The sequence below is a fragment of the Neophocaena asiaeorientalis genome, unplaced genomic scaffold (genome assembly GCF_003031525.2).
Source record: "Neophocaena asiaeorientalis asiaeorientalis breed wild unplaced genomic scaffold, Neophocaena_asiaeorientalis_V1.1 scaffold30, whole genome shotgun sequence".
NCBI classification, from domain to species: Eukaryota; Metazoa; Chordata; class Mammalia; order Artiodactyla; family Phocoenidae; genus Neophocaena; species Neophocaena asiaeorientalis.
The window spans coordinates 17,548,728-17,571,983 of record NW_020174923.1 but is presented as its reverse complement, the minus strand read 5'-3'; the positions used below and the strand labels follow the sequence as shown (position 1 = coordinate 17,571,983).

The window sequence follows — 23,256 nt, the reverse complement described above, 5'->3', positions numbered from 1 at the left end:
CCTAAATAATAAATATCCAGATAATTAGATTAACTCAAACCTCACAGTATTATAGAACACCAATGTCCAGCCAAATCTCATAATTCTCTTTCATTCTATAGATTGATATGATCTAATTTTAAAAGAATAATCTCGGGCTTCCCTGGTGGCACAGTGGTTGAGAGTCAGCCTGCCGACGCAGGGGACGTGGGTTTGTGCCCCGTCCAAAAAAAAAAAAAAAAAAAAAAAAAAAAGAATAATCTCAAACTACCAACAATAATTGGGTACTATTTTTAAAATAATTAAATCTTTAGAGTAGTTAACTTAGAACAACCGTGTTTCAAATCAAAAAAGAACTGCTCCCAAATTTATCACTATCAAAAATGATATAATAAAAGCACAAACACTTAAACAGATATTATTAGTGAACTACCAAGTAATTCTACAAAAAAGAAAATGCCATCTGGGAAAACCCATTCCAGTTCATCCTTAGTACACGAGAAATAACTCGAGTTTTTCCAAATAGATCATGAATCATTAGCAAAATCTTTTTTTCGGTGGCCGAACCACACGGGATGTGGGATCTTAGATCCCCGACCAGGGATTGAACCCGGGGCGGCAGTGAAACCGCAAAGTCTTAAGCACTGGACCACCAGAGAATTCCCTACAAATTACTGTTCATAAATACCAGATTCTAAACACAGCTAAGTTTTCAAATCATTCTGCATCTATCTAACACAATACAAAAGAGCATTAATAATACAGTTTGAGTCCAGGAAAAGATCCACACATTTATGTTTTTTTGAAGTACAATTGATTTACAATATTTATGATTAATTGATCAACAAAGGTTCAAAAACAGAGAAGTACGTATTTTCAACATATGGTGCTAGAACTAGGTATTCATATGCAAAAAAATGAGCCTCAATCCATACCTCACACCATAATAAAAATATTAACTCGGGCCTTCCCTGGTGGCACAGTGGTTGGGAGTCTGCCTGCCGATGCAGGGGACGCAGGTTCGTGCCCCGGTCCGGGAGGATCCCGCATGCCGCGGAGCGGCTGGGCCCGTGGGCCATGACCGCTGGGTCTGCGCGTCTGGATTTCTCCCCAAAAAAAAAAAAAAAAAAAAGAAAAAAAAAAATATATAACTCAAAATGTATCACAGACCTAAAAGTAGAACCTAAAATTATAAAATTTCTAGAACAAATATATAGGAGAAAATCTTGGTGACCTCGGGCGAGACAAAGATTTCTTAAGATACAACCCCAAAAGCACAATCTATAAAAGAAAAAATTGAAAACCTGGACTGGGAGAAAATATTCACAAATCTCAAAAGACCTGTATCCAAAATACATAAAGAACTCTCAAAACACAATAATAAGAAAACTCAGTTTTAAAGTAGGCAAAGATTTAAACAGACATTTCACCAAAGAATATATATAGATGGCAAGCACTCAACATCATTAATCATTAGGGGAATACAAACTAAAATCACAAGGTGATACCACTGTGCACCTATTAAAATAGCTTAAAAAAAAAAAACAACCAATATCAAGTGCTGATGAAATTGCACAGAAACTCTAGATTGCTGGTGGGAATGTAAAATGGTACAGCCACATTAGAAAACAGTTTGGCAGTGTCTTATAAACTTAAACATACACTTAGCAAATAACCCATCAATACTGTCCCTAGGTATTTACACAAGTAAAAGGAAAAACCTACGTTCACACAAAACCTGCCTGTGAACGTCTGGAAACTACTTAAATGTCCCCCAACTGGGAAATGGATTTAAAAACTATGGTTCACCCGTACAATGGACTATTTTTCAGGAATATAAAGGAAAAAACTACTCATATAAGCAAAAACATGTATGAATTTCAAACACATTATGCTAAGTGAAAGAAACCATACTGAAGTTGTGTCATTTTGATTATATAGCATGTGGAAAAAGCAAAATTAGAGAAAATAAAACTGGTGGTTGACAGGAGCTGTAGACTGTGGTGGTGACTACACTATGATACAGTTTTTTAAAATATTTATTTATTTATTTATCTATTTACCTATTTATTTATTTATTTTGGCTGTGCCGGGTCTTAGTTGCTGTACGGGACTTCTTAGATGCAGCATATGAACTCTTAGTTGCGGCATGCATGTGGGATCCAGTTCCCCAACCAGGGATTGAACCTGGGCCCCCTGCATTGGAAGGTGAAGTCTTACCCACTGGACCACCAGGGAAGTCCCCTATGACACATTTTGTTAAAACACAAACTATACACATTTAAAATGGGTAAATTTCACCTATAATGGAAAATAATCTGGACCCGGGCACGAACCCGCGTCCCCTGCATCGGCAGGCTGACTCTCAACCACTGCGCCACCGGGGAAGCCCCAACTATTCTTCAATTTTTAATAAATAAATAAATAAAATGGGCGAATTTCACTATATCTTAATTATACTTTAATTTTTTAAAAAAACTGAAAAAGGGTGGGAAAAGCCAGTATTTCTACATTTCCACCCTTAAAAAAATATTTTTTAAGCATTAAAAAAGCTTAAATCCTATTCTGTAAACACACTATAGTGGTAGTTACTTGCATCTATACATGTGTTAAAATAAAAATCAATATTACTCTGATAGTTTTTAAAATTAAATAAAACAAAGTAAAAAACATGCATAGACAGCTCTAGAATACATACGAGGCTGATTCTAGAGGTTAACTCAGAAACCTAAGTGTCTAAGAGGCAAGAGATGAGATGGAGGCCCCGTTTTTAACTGCATGTTTTTTTTCTTTTGAATTTTATACTTAAATACTCTAATACTCATACCCTAATAGAAATCATAATCATTTTATGTTTACCTCTCAATATTTAAAATGAAAGCTATATGTATTTTTGAATCAATACCACTTTAAAATAGATTTTAAAATATTTCCCCAGAAATGTATTTTAAATAGCGTTGATTCAAAAATACATATAGTTATAACACAGACGTAGAGAACAAACTTATGGATACTAAGGGGGAAGGGGGTGGTGGGAGGAATTGGGAGATTGGGACTGACGTATATACACTACTGATACTATGTATAAAGTAGACAACTGATGAGAGCCTCCTGTGTAGAGCAGGGAACTCTACTCAGTGCTCGTGGTGACCTACATGGGAGGGAAATCTGAGAAAGAGGGGATATATGTGTACGTATAGGTGATTCATTTTGCTGTACAGCAGAAACTAACACAACATTGTAAAGCAACTATACTCCAATAAAAAATAACTTTTAAAAATGTTTTAAAAATAAATAAATAAATATAGTTATGCATTATGCTGCGTTACTTTGTGACTTTTTTCCCAGAAGGAAAAGGTAAGAGGGGGAACACTGGGAGAAGAATATCACATTTTCCACAGCTATTACAAATTTAAATTGCAGATGATATTCACCGTAACACTTCTTTTATATTTTAAAAAGTAGAAACTAATGTCCAACAGGGGAAGAGCTTAATACTATTTTATTAATGCAACAATTAGGGAGTCATCACAAAAGTTTTAAAACTATATAGAAATATGTTAATTTGAAATTAAATGGAAGGGGGAAAAAAATCAAAAAGACTGTGTAAGACTATGTGGACAAGAATTAAGCAGTGTTAAGTAAATGTGACAGGAGCTGGTAAGTATACCTGAAGAAAAACATCTGACAAACATCTAAAGTTTAGTTTTTTGTTTTTTTTGTTTTTGTTTTTTTTTGCGGTACGCGGGCCTCTCACTGTTGTGGCCTCTCCCGTTGTGGAGCACAGGCTCCGGACGCCCACACTCAGTGGCCATGGCTCACGGGCCTAGTGGCTCCGCAGCATGTGGGATCTTCCCAGACCGGGGCACGAACCCGTGTCCCCTGCATCGGCAGGCGGACTCTCAATCACTGCGCCACCAGGGAAGCCCTAAGTCCTATTTTTATTACTAATTTGCTGTTTGATCTCATACAAATCATGTTATAGTTCTCATCCATTCTGTACTCATTTATAAAATGAAGAATTTGAACTAGACACTCTTTTATGTTGTTTCTTGGTCTAAAATTCCACGAATTTGCAGATTTAAACTGAATTAAATGTACCCTATAGGAAAAAAAAGGCTGACATTTAAAATTTGTTACTACAAAAACATAATTACCATCAATTTCCGCAAAAGCAAAATGTTAACCACAAAGCCAATAATCCCTGGTGGTGAAGCATAAAACATCTTTCATCTACCACCAAAATAAACGTGATGACATGAAAATCAAGTAAAAGCTAGCAATAATCTAGGTGACCCTGGGTTTGGTATTGACTTTCTACATACTACACCAAAGGCATGATACATGAAAGAAATAATTGATAAGTTTGGACTTTATTAAAATGTGTAACTTCTGCTCTGTGAAAGACACTGTCAAGAGAATAAGAAGACAAGGCACAAATCAGGACAAAATATTTGCAAAAAAACCACATCTGATAAAGGGCTATTACCCAAAATATACAAAGAACTCAAACAATAAGAAAACAACTCAATTAAAAACTGAGAAAAATATCTAAACTGATACCTCACCAACAATTAAAAACTGAGCAAAATATCTAAACTGATACCTCACCAAAGAAAATATACATAGAGCAAATAGTATATGAAAAGATGCTCAACATCTTATTTCGTTAGGGAATTGCAAGTTAAAATGAAATACCACTACATATTAGAATGGCTAACATCCAAGACACTGAAAACACCAAATGCTAGAAAGGATGTGGGAGCAACAGGAATTCTCATTCACGGCTGGTGGGAAAGCAAAATAATACTCTGGAAGATAGTTTGGCAGTTTCTTACAAAACTAAACATAGCCGCCTTACCACACGATCCAGCAATTGCATTCCTTGGTATCCAAATGCGTTTAAAACTTATATCAAACAAAATCCTGCACATGACAGTTATAGTAGTTTTATTCATAATTGCTATAACTTGGAAACAACCAAGATGTCAAATAGATGAACAGATTAACCGTGGTACATCCATGCAATAGAATATTATTCAGCGCTAAAAAGAAATGAACTATCAAGCCACAAAAAGATACAGAGGTATCTTGAATACATATTATTTATACTAAGTGAGAGACACCAACCTGAAAGGTTATAATACTGTTATGACTCCAAATATGTAACATTCTGGAAAAAGCAATACTATGGAAACAGTTAAAAAAAAACAAACAAAAAAAACAAAACAAAACAGTGGTTGCCAGGGGCTTAAAGGGGAAGAAGGGATAAATAGATGGAGCACAGGAAATTTTTAGGACAGTGAAACTGTTCTGTATGATACTATAATGGTGGATACATGTCATTATACTACAGTTGTCAAAACCACTGAACTACACCAAGAGTGAACCCTAATGTAAACTACAACCTTGGTTGATAACCATTTGTCAATGTTGGTTCACCTCTTGTAACAAATGTACCACTCTGGTGGGAATTGCTGATGACGGTTGATGTGAAGGGGGGAATGGATATATGGGAACTCTGAACTTTGAGCTCAACTTTGCTGTGAATCTAAAACTGCTCTAAAAAATAAAGTCTATATTTTTTTTTATAAGTAGCAACAAAAAAAGTTAATAACTTGAGTAAACCCGTAGTCAAAATTTCTAAAGCATTTCTTCAAAACAGTATGTCCAGGGGCTTCCCTAGTGGCGCAGTCAAAAAAAAAAAAAAAAAAAACACAGTATGTCCATTTTAAAACCTGACTACAGGGCTTCCCTGGTGGTGCAGTGGTTGGGAGTCCGCCTGCCAATGCAGGGGACAAGGGTTCGAGCCCTGGTCCAGGAGGATCCCACATGCCACGGAGCAGCTAAGCCTATGCGCCACAGCTGCTGAGCCTGCGCTCTAGAGCCTGTGAGCCACAACTACTGAAGTGCACACGCCTACAGCCCGAGCTCCACAGCAAGAGAGGCCACTGCAGTGAGAAGCCTGCGCACCACAATGAAGAGTGGCCCCCACTCACCGCAACTAGAGAAAGCTGCACGCAGCAACGGGGACCCAACACAGCCAAAAATAAATAATAAATAAATAAATTTATTTTTAAAAAAAACTGACTAAAAAATTGTAAAACTGATAACAATGATTACCTCTAAGAAATGAAATGGAGAATGCAGCACTTTCTTTCACTTTTTACTTTGTTACAATGTAGCCTGAACTTTTAAACAGTATCCACTTTTATATTTGTGCTACTTGTTCTGTTTTCGTTTGGGGGGTTTGGTTTTTTTTTGCTTTTTTAGAAGCTTTTTAATTGCTTTATTAACTTTACATTTTTCCAGGCGAATGGGTGAAACTGTACTGTTGGCAGAAAAACTTCGATTGGGTGCCAAGGCAATCTCTAATTAGAAGCTGGTAACACCTGACACATGGAAATTACATAAGGTTCACAGCAAACGGATCGGTAAAGGCATATCAGGAAAATGAAAGGAAAAAGAACACAACATTGGGAATCACAGTATTAATCTCAAGGGAAATGGCAGGAGTCAAGGCATAAGGCAAAATTCATCATGATGGTCATGGTGATTAGAGAGCTCCCCTACAAGTATACAAAGACAATTCCTCAACTGCAGCTCCCTAAGTTTTCTCCTGATTTCTCTCAACCCGTCCATTCACATTTCCATCTCCACCCATCCCATCACTGACCTGTCTACTGGGTATGGCCCACTGGAAATTACAGGCAACTCGGAGAGCCTTTCCCTGTGTATTATTTCCTGCTGGCTGGTGGCCTTCGCCCCCTCCCAAAGGGGGGGTCTTCCTCTCCATTCTTCATGGGCTGCTCCATTTCTTCATTTTCCTAGGCCTATCCTTGCTGTCTTCTTGCTTCTCCGATTCTCGCCACCAGTGCACTGCCGCAACACTTATACCCACAGACCTGCTCCACTCTCCCTGGAGGGATGAAGGCTGCTTTGCTCTGCAGCTCCCAGTCATGTGAGGGCACCACGTCACCGCCAAACTCACCCCCCAACTCCTGTAGCCAGTGCAGCAGGAGTGCACCCCTCCTGCCTCAAGCACACACACAGAAAACTCCCTGTATTACTGTTTTTAATAATACATTTTAATAAAGGGGGCACAATGTTCTAAAAAATTAAAGACGTTATTAGCACAAAGCTTCCTTACCTGTGACAAGAGGCTATTGGACTACATGCTATATCTAGGTATAAGATTAAAGTTCTACCTACAAGTTGAGTCTAACAGAATGTCTGGGAAAAAGTATTTTACAAAAAACATCCCATTAAGGGCATAATTTGAACAGTGCAAATCATCTTTTTTTTTTTTTTTTTTTTTCCGGCCACACCACGCAGCTTGTGGGATCTTAGTTCCCTGACCAGGGACTGAATGCAGGCCACCACAATGAAAGCACTGAGTCCTAACCACTGGACAACCAGGGAATCCCACAAATCACCTTCAAAAGACTGAAAAAATTAAGGGACAAGGGCAAGGATGTGGAAATACTGAGTCCTTACAACAGTTAAAAAATCATCTTGTATAAACAAGCCTCTTCTCTCTTTATTTACATAAAAGGACATGTTATTCTAACCCAACACGTAATATTCACTAATTTTTTGTCATCTACTAGGAAGTGTTCTGGCACAAGACACATAGATAAAGAAAGAGTGCCTGGACTTAAAGAATATGCCTTATGGAGAAGGAAACAGCTAAACAGTGAATTACAATATGGTTAAGTGCCATAACAGAGATGTAAATGAAGAGCTGCAGGAGCACAGACTAGGAGTATCAAGCAAGACTTCAAAGCGGAAGGGGGCTGGATCATAGCCAGGTGCAGGTGGAGTGTGGAGACTCTTCTACTGAAAAGTATAAGGCTGGCTTTGTAGAGCACAGGACTTATTCTCTGATCTATGATTTACGCTATATGCAGCTAGTAGAGGTCTTTAAGAAAGAGAGTAGTATAGTAAGATTTGCTTTTTAAAACTGTTTATTAAGTTTTTTTTAAGGAGGTGGGGAGGAGGACCAAATATACAGAAAACAAAGGAGGAGCTGGAAAAGATCAAAGACATGGAGATTTGGAGGGAATTGCCTTGAAGACTAGATAGCTCCTTCCTCAAAGAAGAGTTAAGAAGGACTATATTTTTGTTGGGCATGAAGGTGGTCAAAGAAGATATATGAAACTCTTCATTTTTCTTTAGCAAAGGAAGCAAGCAGTCCCTTGTTTCCCCCGAAACAGATCATTTAAAGCAAATCTTTCTTACCTATAGGAACAACGTTAAATTTTGGATCCATGCTCCTAATGAAGGCTTTTATATCAAGTAAGTCATAAATTTATCTAACAATGCCCCAAACACAAATGTACAAGTCAAAGGGTTTGCTTTAGAAGATTAAACAAATCTACAATAAACATAAGCATAGGGCCCCACTGAGCTAGAGAATATATATAGGTACTTATGATAAATTGAAATACTTATTAAGTATTAATTACTCAAAATTAATGACAATTATAACATTAACTAAATTTTTGCTCAATGTCAAGAAGAGTCTAAGGAGCCATGACAGCTAAATGTAATGTGATATCCTGTATGGGATCCTGGAATAGAAAAAGGACATTAGGGGAATACTAAGGATATCTGAATAAAGTTAATAATAATGTATTAAGGGACTTCCCTGGCAGTCCAGTGGTTAAGACTCCACGCTTCCAATGCAGGGGGCGCGGGTTCGTTCCCTGGTCGGGGAACTAAGATCCCACATGCCTCTGGGTGCGGCCAAATGCTACTACTACTACTACTACTAATATATCAACATTGGCTCTTTAGTACAAATATGCCATACTAATGTAAAATGTTAACAGCAGGGGAAAATGGGCACAAAGTATATGAGGTGTTATGTGTATATATATGAACTCTGTACTACCTTAGCAATCTTTCTGTAAATCTAAAACTGTACTAAAATAAAAGGTTTATTTTTTAAAAAAAAGTTTTGGGAAGGGTCAATACCACTCCATACACACAGACATGTACAGCTTCTTTTAGCTTTATAAAATACCTTTAGAAACCTTATCCTAAGGTTATTAGGATAAGCTCATGAGATACTCAATACAGGATCTGGGAATCAGCTGAATTTAGGGGATTTTTTTTTTTTATCATCACTATTTTACAAACAAGAGAACTGATACATAAACGGATACAGAGATTGTCACAAATTCACAAAGGCTTCTGATTCTTAGTCTCATATTCCTTCCACTACATTCCCATACAAAGCCCAAAGATTAAAAAAAATAAGCTTGGGCTTCCCTGGTGGCGCAGTGGTTGAGAGTCCGCCTGCCGATGCAGGGGACACAGGTTCGTGCCCCGGTCCGGGAAGATCCCACATGCCGCAGAGCGGCTGAGCCCGTGAGCCGTGGCCGCTGAGCCTGCGTGTCCGGAGCCTGTGCTCCGCAACGGGAGAGGCCACAACAGTGAGAGGCCCGCGTACCGCAAAAAAAAAAAAAAAAAAAAAAAAAAAAAAAAAAATAAGCTTGCCTCCATAATTCTGAAATAATATTCCCTATAGAAAGCAGAGTTAGTCGAAACCTAGTTATCAATATATAAAAGAGCTAACTAATAAGAACCTGCTGTATAGCACAGGGAACTCTACTCAATACTCTGTAAGGGCCTATATAGGAAAAGAATCTTTAAAAAAAAAAGTGGATATATGTATATGTATAGCTGTACACCTGAAACTAACACAACACTGTAAATCAACTATACTCCAAATAAAAATTAAAAAAAAAAAACAACAAAAAACCTAGTTATCACAAAAGACACGGAAAGACTGAGGATGTGTTATACATTAGAGGAGACAAAGAATAGCTAAATGTAATCAATGTGGAATCCTGGATGGGATTCTGGAACAGAAAAAGGACATCAGTAGAAAAAGTAGTAAAATTCAAGTAAGCTCTATGGTTTAGTTAATATTATTTTACCAATGTTAATTTCCTAGTTTTGATAATTATATTATGGTTATTGTACAAATACTGTAGCAGGAGAAGTTGGGTGAGTGATATACCAAAACCCTCTATACTATTTTTGGGACCATTCCATATGTCTAAAATAAGTTTAAAATAAATTAGTTTAAAATAAAAACAAAAATCTTTTAGTTATTATTATTATTGAAAGCATATTATTATGAGAAAACAATTAGAGTGCTGAAAAATGTGCTTGCATGCTACCGTTGGAAAGGTAGAATGGAGAATGCTTGTATATATTAAGTAACTCTGAAAGAACCCACATATAATTGGAAATAGTGGTTGTCTTTGAGGTTAAGTGGTTTAACTTTTCACTCTGAATCCTTTTGTCCCTTCTGAATGTCATACTAGAAAAGCAAAACGAAGAACAAAGGAAGGGATATAAAAAGTGATTTCAAACTCCCACGGCACAAACTATGATAGTAGTAGCAATGATGATGATGATGATGATAATTATATTTTATTTCTTGCCTCTCTCCCCCACAAAAATTTTTTTCAAGTCATTCAGATGAACTTACTAAGATCCTTCTTTCCAAAAATAGTCAGTATGGCATCCGATTATCTGAAGACCCCAACAGGGATTTGAACAGAAGTAATTTTTTCTGCTTTACCCTGCTTTCAAAACCACATTTAGATCTCTCAAATCCCGTTAGAGGTAAAATGATCGTATCATACAAACCAGGGCACTCTGAGAGTAAAAGGGAGTGCTAATCGTTATTAATTAGCCAGGACAAGAAGCATAAACCACTGGGTCACCCTAGTGAAAATTCACAGATCCTGTTAGAGCATTCTTAAAATTTGGTTTCAATGATGACTGCTTTGAACACTTATTCCATTGTCTAAATCAACTCTTCCTTTCTAAATATTACCTGCTTTCAGAATTCAAATATAGTTTTTCATTTATGCTGATCAGAAATGTAAGTTCAAAAAGATCAGACACGCACACACCAAAAAATGTGTCAAAGATTTTTAAATGCACACACATGTATACATACACCCAGTTGACTTTCTTTCAACTGCTTCTTCTCTCAAAAAAGTATCAACTTGTGGTAGGTCTAACTACAAATGAATAGAAACTGACTGACCTGTGTGTCATTAAAAGTACATGGTAGTTCTAGTTCCTTACAGGTCAAGAATTCTGCTTCCAAGCACAGGACAAATGTGGAAACTTCTCATTACAAATTTAGCTGTAGTGATCATTTAAATATAAATAGAGACAGGGGTTGCCCTAAATTTATCCATATAAATAATCTTGTTTTTTGCTAACCAGTGCTAATTTCGGAATCCACATAATCCCACAGCTGTACCTTTTCCAGTGATTAACTATATGGTAATTAATAGGGAAAACTAGAGCTAAAGAAAAGTGTGGGCCAATTCTTTAAGGATCACAACAAACAGCCCATAATTTCAAATAGCAAAACACAATATTTAAGACCCTAAAGAGGTGAGTCTCTTCCATGTTCCTATGACTATTAAAATTTAATACCATTTCTTAAAAAAAAGAAAAGAAAAATATTACTCACAGTCAAAGTCGGCAGATACAAAGTTCTGATCTGAATAGTCAAATCAATTATTAACACAAGGATTATACAGACTGAGATTTTAAATCCTGTCTGGCTTTTCCTATCTAGACTAGGTATGAGCCAAGTTTAAAAGTTTTATCTTTGGCAGTTTATTGTACCACTCATGCCAACCCTATCTTAGCACCTGGCTCTGGCTATTTAGCTGCATACTGTAGATGTTCCTGTCTCTCTGCTCCAAATCTCCCCAACCAAAATTTATCTTTTGTACTGTATTTACCATTAGCCCCTTAGAGATTGTCTAATGTCTCCAAGTATATATTATTAATCACAGTCCTACATCACAACTCAAATAACATACTTGTTTATAATCTGGACTTTCTAAATACAAAATGTATAATGATGCTGATTCCACCTGCCATGGACCAAAAATAGTTTTGTTTAGCAGACAGAGCCATACAGAACAGCTTCATATTTCATCTATGAATAAAAACAGTCCTCCTCTGTCAACAAATAAATATGAGAATTCATCTGTCTCCCTCTGCCCTACTCATTCCAAATAAACTAATTCTAGTATTATCTTAATTCAGAAAGAAAATGTCTCAGGATGAAAAACCTATCCAAAAAGAAATGGACATTCTGGGACTTCTCTGGCAGTCCAGCGGTTAGGACTCCACACTTTCACTGCTAAGGGCCCGGGTTCTATCACTGGTTGGGGAGCTAAGATCCCAAAAGCCTCTTGGCCAGAAAAAAAAAAGGACATTCTGGGGGATTATTGATGTTTTTTTATTAGTATATTTAAAATTTATTTCAATTTAGAAAGTAGACAGAAACACCATTGTGGTCAATTCCTCAAAAACCCCAGTTCTTCACTACTGTTTTCCTAATGACATAGTCTGATTTCCAGTGCCTTCCAGTATATTATTGTAAAGCCAAAGATCTCTGAAGTCAGAGACACCAGAAATCAAATCATTACTGTCTGCTAGCTGTATAACCTTGGGCAGATTACCAAACCACTCTCTGGGTTTAGGCCTGTTTCCGCAGCTGTAAATTCCAGATGATCACACTACAGTATTACTGCATAGGTTTTGAGATTTAAAGAGTTACAAAATAATGAATTATTATTTTAAGGCACTGTTGAGGCCAGTCAGTAACCCAGAAGAATAAATTCACTTATAAAACTTAACTCTATGTAATCTGGTAGGAAAGATAACTGGCTAAGCCATCTCAGTAAATATCTAAGAACTTGAAAACACATTACACTGAGTCAAGGGTATAAGCATATCACACACTCATCTAAAAATACACGTACATCTGTTTGACATATCAAATTTTCTGGATAATTTGACTAGAACAAGAAAGGACTGGTTTCCAAAAACTCATTACACTGAAAAATTAGGAACTTTTTAAAACCCCATAGGAGAAGTCGACCTTTTTCAGAAATGCAGGCAAAGTCAGTAAACAATTTTTGAGGCATTCAAAAAGATATGGAGACAATAGTTAAGAAGTCCTCTGAGGGGCTTCCCTGGTGGCGCAGTGGTTAAGAATCCACCTGCCAATGCAGGGGACACGGGTTTGAGCCCTGGTCCGGGAAAATCCCACGTGCCTCGGAGCAACTAAGCCCATGCGCCACAACTACTGAGCCTGCGTGGCACAACTACTGAAGCCTGCGTGCAGCAACGAAGACCCAACGCAGCCAAAGATAGACATAAATAGATAGAAAAAATAAATTAATTAATTAAAAAAAAGAAGTCCTCTGAGACCCATAGCAATGCTTATTATTTTTCACCACTGGCTGGTACGATAAATGTCTATCTATTTAGACGTTTGACAAAAATTCTGCACTAGTCCAAGGAAAAACAATGTGTATGTACAATGTGTCACACAAAAGGAAACTCACAACTAAAAGATTGCTGAAATTATATACAATATAAAATAAAGTGAGATTATAACTCTCCGTAAAACAACCTCCACACTTGAAATATCCTTCAACTGGCTTTAGGATGTTACAGAACTAATAGGTCAACCTAGATAATCCACAGCACAGCAGGAAGCTGAGCCACCAAGTCTGGACATTCTTCTTAAGACTCTACGAAGTCTTTCCTTCCTACATACATGCCTCTACTTAACCATTAATTCAAATACCTGAGCAACCTGTAGGTGCCAGACCCTGACTCAATACTAGAAAAATGAATAAAACAAGAAAGACTGCATTCAAGGAGTTCCACGTCCAGGAAGATGAGATAAATTATAAGTATTATAATAAGTATTACAAAGTATACCGTAGGAGAAATAAAACAACACAGTGGTTAAAGGCTGAGACTGGTCCAAACTACTTGAAACCTACTTCTTCGACTCACTAGCTGTGGGAAGTGGGGAAGTTTTTCTTTTGTAAAATGGGGATAAAAATAAAACCCACCTTACCAGGGGATTACATGATATAATAATGCATACCACAGTACCTAACAGAGAGAGCACTCTGTACTGTTAGCTACTACTATTACTAATAAAAGTGTTGTTACTGAAATATGACCAAAGTGCTGTGGGAGCACAGAAAATGAAGCAACTAACTCTGCCTAGGGAAGACGACAGAGACAACAGCAAACTGAGTCTTGAAGAATGAGTAGTAAGGGGACTTCCCTGGTGGTGTGGTGGATAAGACTCCCTGCTCCCAATGCAGGGGGCCTGGGTTCAATCCCTGGTCAGGGAACTAGATCCCACACGCATGCCGCAACTAAGGAGCCTGCCTGGCGAAACTAAGACCTGGTGTAACCAAATAAATAAATTTTTTTTTTTTTTAAAAAAAAAGAATGAGGGCTTCCCTGGTGGCGCAGTGGTTAAGAATCCACCTGCCAATGCAGGGGACACGGTCACACCAAAAAAAAAAAAAAAAAAAAAAAAAAAAAAGAATGAGTAGTAGGAATTCCAGACAGGTAAGAGCATATGCAAAAACAAAAAACGATGAAAGAGCCTAGCATGTCCAGATAATAACATAAACTACAAAATAGCAGGACAGGACAATGAGGGGAAAGAAAAGAAATACACCTGTTACAATGGCACGAGATGCTTAAGAGTCTTAGAAACCAAGTTAGTGTGTTTGTATCTTATACTTGAAACAATCAGGAAAGACAGGAAAAGTCATATTTTAGGAGAAAACAAGGTTCAAAACTGAGTTCACTGTGTGGCCTCAATTTCTCAGTTTTCTCTTACGTAAAATGAAGGATACCACCACCTGGTTTGGATGGTTACTTAGATTAGATAAATATCTCCAAAATGCCATGGCACGTGGCCTGGCATGTAAAACTACTCAAAAAATAGTAGCTGACAGTAGCATCATTAGATTCCACAGCAGTCAACTTTTGATGCTATAACGGTCATGGATAAGTTTTTGGTATCCTAATTTGACAGTACCCAGTAGAAGTACCACTCTTCTCTGCCATCTACTCTTTTACTGGAACAAATTAACAAAATGGAATAATTTTTTAAAAATCTTATTTTCTTATCTTTTTATGATGCTGTGCTAACAAACAGGCACTCAATAAATGTTTGGGAAATGGAATGGAATTTCTGGTAGGCCTATAAACAGCAAAAAGGCAAGCAAGAAGTCATGAAGAACCAATTAAGCTGAGATGGTTCTGGGAAAAAAAATATTTAATGACAAGCATACCAACTATTTCCTACCAGTTAGTTAATTGGTAGAAAATGCTGCTATGTATTAAAGAGAAACAATGCTTTGCATAATGTAGACAATACCAACACTCATCTCCTCAAAAAGAGGCCAAACTATGTACCACAGCAGAAAGAATGCTACAAAAGAAATCAGAAGATTAAAGTTCAAAACTCAGCTCTGTACTAGGCAAATAACTTAATTTATCTTCAGTTTCTTCATCTATGAAAGACTTACTACCTATACTACTTATCTTGCCGAGTTACTGGGAGAATTAGACAAGAATGTATACAAGGGCACTTATTAAACCATGACAGTATGCAACTACACAATATTACCATTCTAATATCCAGGTTAGATGGTTTTACAACACCCTGGTGCCTCAGTTCCCTAACTTCCTTTCCTATAATGATCTTGACCTCCATTCTATCTTAGCCATTTCACTCTCATGGTCATTACTAATAATTTCAACCCTTCCATAATCTCTACTTCAAACACTGTGCTCTCCAACCACAACCTTCTGTCCTTCCAGCTCATTCCCTCTAGTACCTCCACTCCAACAATTCTTAAACCCCATCAGAACCTACAATCCATTGATCCAACTTTTTTCTCTACTCTCCACCCCAAAAGTCCTCACTTATCTCTCTGCCACACTTAAAATCACATAGCCCTTGTATACGCCCTCTACTCCCTTGCCCCCACTCACATTAATTTTGGTTAATGGAGACTGGTTATCACAGCTTTAACTGTATGTATAGCATATCTAACACAACTGTATCTAAATCAATCTTCCTATGTCTATTCTCCTGCTTAAACAACACCTTAAATAGCCAGTACATGCCTGCCTACAGCATTAAAATAAAACTTACTTTTGTATCCCCAGCTTTCACTTTTCCCCTATTTCCAATGTTTTATTCATTGTCCTACAAAAACCAATTCTGCTAGTTCCACTTCTATACTTTTACCCTATTTTCTCCAACTGAATGCCTCCCATTCTTTTCCTTTGCAAGGATGCAAACCCATCTTTCAAGACCCAGTTTAAATGCTAATTTCTTCATAAAGGCACACCTAATTATTCCATTTTAAGGGCTCTCTCTTTTCCTTAGGGTTTTGCATTTATTGACTATAATACTATTCATCTGATAATCATGCTAGTCTTGTGTGTAATAAACTTAATATTATTACTTTTGTTATCTCTCCAGCTAAAACAATAGCTCCTTGAAAAACACCACTTCTTAACCAACTCCGCCACATAATCATACATACTATTCTTAGTACAACCCCTATTCAAATATTGTTTTAACAATTTTTAAAATTAGCTTATATTCTAAAAAATATTCTTGAAGTAAATAAACTTTGCATCTCTCGTGCAGATGATACCCTAAAGTAGTATTAAACCAATTAAATTTTCAATCACTTTTGCCCCTTCTTTAAAAATACTCCATAATTTTACTCATAGCAACAAGAGAAATTATTGACACTACAGCATATAATCCACAAGCATCAGCTTTAGTTTCTTCTATAGTCAAGACCTAAAGTATCAAATTAATTTCTTGATTTTTTTATCAGTACTACCTATAAAGAGGGTGAAAAATTAAGCTGTTCTTCTCTCATCAACTCTGGAAAAATACTATTACATGAACCATGAGATACGAACACTGACTTTTCCAACAATCATTATTTAAAATGTCAGATACAAAACATGACTAGACTGCCCTGGCAGCGCAGTGGTTAAGAATCCACCTGCCAATGCAGGGGACATGGGTTCAAGCTAAAAAAAAAAAAAAAAAAAAACACCACGATCAATGACTTTTCTCTATTACATCTTTAAACCTGGAGAGCTATTTTGTATTTCAGTTCTATAAAACACAGCAATAAATTGAAATTCCCTCTCGAAATCAATGTAATTGCTAAAGAGTGGCAAGGATGGCAAAAAATAATTGGAACCTCACGAGATGAGAGTAAATGTAATATTACAAAGATAACTTTCTGGTTGCTTGACTGACACAAAACACAAGATTTATCTTACCCTAAGATTGTCAGTAAAAAGAAGAATTAAGGCAAGAAACAGGAAACTCGTGGTTTTGGGTCCTAACTTTAATTTCTTACTCTCTATAGCACTTACTAAAACATTGTGTGCTATTAACCTATGTACAATGCCAAACCAACTTTAGCTATACTTTTCCCCCATACATTCCTAAATTAGTATAAAATACTAAGTGTATGTTAAATCCCAAAGATATCATTTTGTGTAAGAATGACAACACGGTATATTCAGCCTGAGCATATTTAATTTTTTGCACTGATTAATACAACATGAATTAAGCACATTTGGTTAGACTTCCAAGTTAAATGGACAATTCATTTTTTATAACTGGAAAATCATTACAACATCTTCTGGTATTCACTGCAATATCAAATCAATGCCTTCTTTCAGGATTTGTGGTGGTCATTTGTAATTCCTTTGGTAATTGCCATGAGTCAGCTTTCACTTAATACTAAATGGCAATGCTAATATGAAAAGAGAATGCCAGGCATACAAGCAAAAGTACCAAGTTGTTTCAGGAAGGAATTTGAATAGAATTCAAGAACTGGATGTCTACCTCAAGCTGGAATCCATTTTCATTAATAAAATATTAGAAACTTATTAAATCACAAGAACAAAAATGAAACCTCTACATGGGTTTCAAATCCATAATTCAAGATTTCATGAACTTCTGCTACAACTTTTCCAAAAATGGTAATCTTGACCACATCAAGAAAACAGACTGTTCTTTATTCATTTTATCATGTACCCAAATAGACTGAATTTATATGGAAATTATCTCAGCAATGAAGCAGCACAATCAGGATAGCTAATTATATACATTAAAAAAAAATTTAAGTCACAAACTTTAGTTCTGGTTATATAACTTAAAGACCTGAGAAAATGTGATAAAAGAATCCTTCGCAGTACTTTAATGAGAATTCTGTGACACATACAGACTAAAAGGAAGGAATACAACAGGGACACCTATTTTTCTATAATTTTGACGGCACTCAGCCTAACGATATATTTGTCTAGACATTATTTGTTTCTTCTTGGTCTTCCATGCCCACTTTGAAAACAAATAAATAAGGGTACCATCACATGAAGCCCTATGATCACACTTCTCGCCAACCCCATCCTCCCTTCAACGCAAATTGTAAGTGTCTCTATGATGTTATTCCTTAACATGCCCCACGTTTTTAAGTGCCTTTTGCCTTAAATATATACCCTCTACCCTTCAAATCACCACCAGGGAGCTCTCCTTTATGCTGACCTTTCTTTGGCCACTCTTGATCCCTTGAGAATATACTAACCAATAATTTCGCATTTGCTAATAATAATCATGCCAATTCATCATCAGTATTTTGAAATTTGTACAGCCTTGGTTCCAATCCTTTCCACCTATCATAATGTATATGGGAAACGAAACAGTAATGATTTTGCGTAAGTTTCAGTCTCCCAAGCAAAGCTGACAATGATTTTCATAGCTAGTGGCAGCTTTCAGATGACAGGAAACACAGGAAACAGAGATTAGAACACTTGCCCATGTGTGATCTCTGGCATGCCTGCATTAGAATGCCAACTCTATTACACAGACCCACACAGAAAATATATTAATATATTTCTATGACCTAAATATTTTTAAACTGTAAACCTCCTGACTTAATGGTCTCAATTAAGAATTATCTGAAGGTCACATCCTGGTATCATATATGAAACACAAAAAGGAATCCTACAAACATACTACATAAAAGTAATACATGACTTGCTTATTGCTGTGTACCATTATGATTACTATATAGGTTATAGGAAGTTCTTGGGTAATTTTTACATTTTTATTATCACCTTTAAGATAGTTGTTTCTCTCATTATCACTCACTGATCTATTATTGTAGCTCCTTTTCATTAGAAATCTAATGCAGAATACATTCAGAACAAGAAGAAATGAGAGGCTACTCTAAATCACCAGTCCTCTGCAGGTACGCAAGCTGAAGAACATTTCCTCACTAACATTCAGCTGCATCATCATCAATGCTGCGCAACCACTAAACGCTAAGCAGTGTGTACACCTCGTAGCTGTACATCACTGTACAAATAGTACTTTCTTTAGTGAACTTGTAGTTCAAAGTGCTGAACACATCTATATTGTAAATTATACTATGTTATTTTCCATTAGTTTGTGTAACATTTCAATCTGTGAACAAGTATGCCTTAATCTGGTAAACGTAGGCAGAAGTCATGTCTCATTCAGAAATTGAGGTCAGATTCTTAAAGGAGTAGTTAAAACTCTTAAAACATTAAAAAAATAAATACATCAGCCTAAATCTCAAAGACTTCCAAAGATAAAATACCACTTAAAAGGGGTACACAAAAGAATGTCTGAACTAAAACAAGTTAACGATATATCCTGTACAACAAGGTGTAACTTATTACTGTCCGGAGCCTCCCTAGAAGCCTTGGGAGACCAACGAGAAACAGATCTGCACAAAACGGAACAGAGTAAAAACTGTAATTGTATCACCTCTCTAAAAGCTCATTTATTCTTTGTGACCTATAAGTTTATCCTACACATCTGATGACTCGATTACAGTTATATAAAATACATAATTGCCAGTAGAGATAATGGTCATGGGCACACGTTCAAAAGTCAAAAAGCCAAAGTCTGAATCCAGGTTCTGCCATTTACCAGCTGCGTATACTTGGCCAAGTTATTTAATTATCTGTGCCTGAGCTGCCTCATTTGAAAATGAGAGTAATAGTGCCCACCTCCTACAGTTATTGTGAAGATTATGAGATAACACACATAAAGCTCATAGAACAGTACCTGTTTATTAAAATGAAGTTATCAAATGTTTTCAAACATATGTCCCTGATAATAATTACTCTTTATATTCATAAGTGCTTCAAGTGGCATACCAGTTAAGCTCCTCACTATATTATACAAGACACCTTTGAAACTTTACGTGTTCACAAAATCTAATAGTGAAGCCACCTCTGACTCCATACTAAATTCAAGAGACAGTACTCAAACTCCCCAAAATTTGCACTTGATGGTAAATTGGCAAAGAGTGAAATTCTAAATTATCTTGCCAAATTAAAGGCAAAGAAAATGATAATCATCTAGAACTTACCAGAGAAGGTGCACAGAAAAATTTCCAGTACTAGAAAAAGATCTGTTTAAAGCAACAGGATCTGTGCACTGTGTCTGGAAACCTACTTTGGATCTGTTTTCAAGTGTACTTACTGGCTTCACCTCATTTATCACTTAAGGCCTTAAAAGAAGGCCACAGTTAATTTTGAATAACCTGACCTTGAACAACGTTTCAGATATACTATATGCAGGAGCATCCTATTATGTCTTCCCTCCAATAACTAAATCAAATGACATCATTAATGAAAATCAATCTATATTTTCCCTTTTATTAAAACATCCAGAAAACAGTACTTTTAAGTATTTTAAATGAATGTTTTTTTTTAATGTTAGCACAATAATTTACAGAAGTTTTATTATCCTGTAATTGTCTAAAAGTTTTTCATTACCAATGCCCTATTTATCCATAATGCTGGGACATCCGAATTTTAAATACCAATATTTACCTGGCTGACCCAATACAGCAGGAATTGGGTATTCCAATATAAAAGCAGTGCATAAAATATATGTAGTATCTTCAAAGGACTACCAAGCAACCAAAAGCAGATCTTATATAAACGCAACTACAGCATCAAAAGAGAAAGTCATCTTACTTGAAAAAGTAGAGGCTTTCTCAGTTTTTTCAGGTGACGGCATTCATACTCTGCTCCCCAGTTTTCAAAATCTTTCAAGGCCCTGCAAATCCTGTTTGTTTGACTGCTGAAATCCTGTGGTTGACAAACATCTCCCCTCAAAACTCAGTTGTCCATATTATTTATTTTCAATTTTATTAAGTGATCCTCAAATTCTCTCCTCTGAAAAGCACTTGAGGATTTTAGTTACCAACATGTCTCCTTAAAAAACTACCAATAAATCCCACACATCTTGCAGCCTACTCATGTTTTATGGTGCTCCCTAAAACAAACAAACAAAAAACCACCTTTCCCAGGGTTCAAATGGCTAATATGAACTGATGGCTTCCAACTTCCCAGGACCTGCATTATAGCCTTAAACACCTTGAGATCCTGTGTTGTGCTGCAGCTATCAGCAGGCGCGTGATCACAAGGCTTTTCGACAGCCCCAGATCCTTCACTGCTGCAAAACTTCTCATAAGCGTGCTAGGCACCAGATTGTTAACAGTGTTGGCTTAACTGTTTTACCTGTTTATGTACCAACCCAAACATCTCGGAGAATTCAAAGCCTTCAAACTGCCTTCCGAAACCTACCCCGTGTATTCCCGTGTTACTCTGAGAAAGATCTGCAGCGGGATAATAATTTGAGTTCGGCATCCCCTGACCCAAACTGCTGTTGCCAGGATATGCGGTAGTAATGCAGTGGTTTCTTTGAGATTGAGGATGTATTTTAAGCCCATCTCTACTAAATCCCTTTCAGTACCCGAAACTGCTGCGGTAACAATGCTTAACTGGAAGGTATTCGAAAACAGCCGAAAGACGTGTTGTTCTAATTTGGCCTTAATTTTTTCCTCAATAACGCTTGCCATGGCAAGGACATTTTTCCATACAACGCCTGCAACTGAAGGAAAAAAATCAAGCTTTTGGTACCAGTCATCACCTGCTTGTAGTCCATTATCAGGACGCTTCTTACAAATCTCTCGAGGTAGGATTTAGGGCTAAGCCTACATCGACCATCATCCTGTAACTTACTGTTTTCCAAGCCCATTTAATGGTCTAACGACAACAGCAACATTTACGCCCGGAGAAATCTCAATGTCTGACTAACCAAGAAGGCGTCTGATAACTAAAGCCCCCTTTCTCCGGGTGACGATATGGAAAAATAGACAATGAAAGGGATTTATCTGTTACAATGAGGAAAGAGGGGGAAGGACCCCAAGAAGAGCCGTGCGAGCAAAATCCAGGGGTTCGGGAGCCCCGGTCTCAGCAACACTCGCCCCAAGCCCGCCCCCCCCCCCCAACCCAACCGCCGTGTCCCCTGGGAGACAGCCCAGCGCCCGCAACACGCTGGGCACACCCGAGGGCAGCACAGCCCTCCTCCCACCCCCAGCAGCCAGGCTGGGGCTCCCAAACCCGCAGCCCGAACAGGCCGAGGCCGTAAACCCGGCGGCCTGAGGTAAAGAGGTAAGAGGATACGGGGTGAGAGGAGATGCGGCCTCGCCTCAAACCGGGAGGCCCCTTGAGGAATCAGAGGAGGGAGAAAAGGGAGCCGTTTCGGAAGCCGGAGCAGACCCCGGAGAGAAAGCGAGCTGGGAGCGGGGGATGAGGAGGTTCCGGCTCGGCCAGCGCCTTCCCCGGACCTCGGCGACGCCCGTGTTTACCTGAAAGTCTCGGTCCTCGTTGAAGCGGGAGAAGCGGTCCGCCATTTTGCCGCCTTCACTCCTCTCAGGACGACGCTCTCCGGTTCGCTCCTTCCCTCCCGCGACACCCGCCCCCTCGCTCCCCTCCAGTGTTCCCCGCCTCCTCCCACGCCCACCCGCGTACAGGTCAGGGAGGGAGGAAGCGAGATATGCGCGTCCCGACCGGAGCACCGCCGGCGCAGGCGCCTTTCTACCCTGGAGGCGGAACCTTCCCTCACGTCCCCGCTTCGCGCGCGACCCAGAGGGAGACCCCGGAGGCCGCGCGTGCGCACTCGCGCCAGAGGGCTGCAAACGCTTCCGGAGAGAAAGGTCACGAGAGGGCGCTGCGCTCCTAGAGCCGGATGTTTTCAACCTGCTCCCTTCTCCCAGTAGGGTATCTCTTTTTGCACTCTTGCTTGCCTGAAAACGCAGAAGCCCATCCTCTGCTTTCTTTACCAAATAGCAGCATAATGTAGTGGCTGAAAGCGCGGATTTTGGAGTCAGACTTAGTTTCGAATCCCAGGTTCACCCTGAGGATTAAACGGCGCACGAGACAGGAAAGATCCCTTCTCTCATAGGGCTTACATTCCAGTGAGGATAATCAGATAATATAATAACATAATTTTTAAAA

At 37.9% G+C, this 23,256-nt stretch overlaps 1 protein-coding gene and 1 pseudogene across 1 annotated transcript in view; both read right to left on the bottom strand.

The window, feature by feature from the left end:
• The window catches only part of GPATCH8 (G-patch domain containing 8), a 97,738-nt gene extending 75,035 nt beyond the window's left edge, over positions 1–22,703 (bottom strand). The window contains exon 1 of the mRNA XM_024760663.1: positions 22,608–22,703. Within this exon, the coding sequence (XP_024616431.1) occupies positions 22,608–22,652 (45 nt within the window). The 5' untranslated portion in view covers positions 22,653–22,703. The remainder of the gene's footprint in view (positions 1–22,607) is intronic.
• Positions 6,496–14,928, bottom strand: LOC112410142 (protein BEX3-like; annotated as a pseudogene).
• Positions 22,704–23,256: the final 553 nt, after the last annotated feature.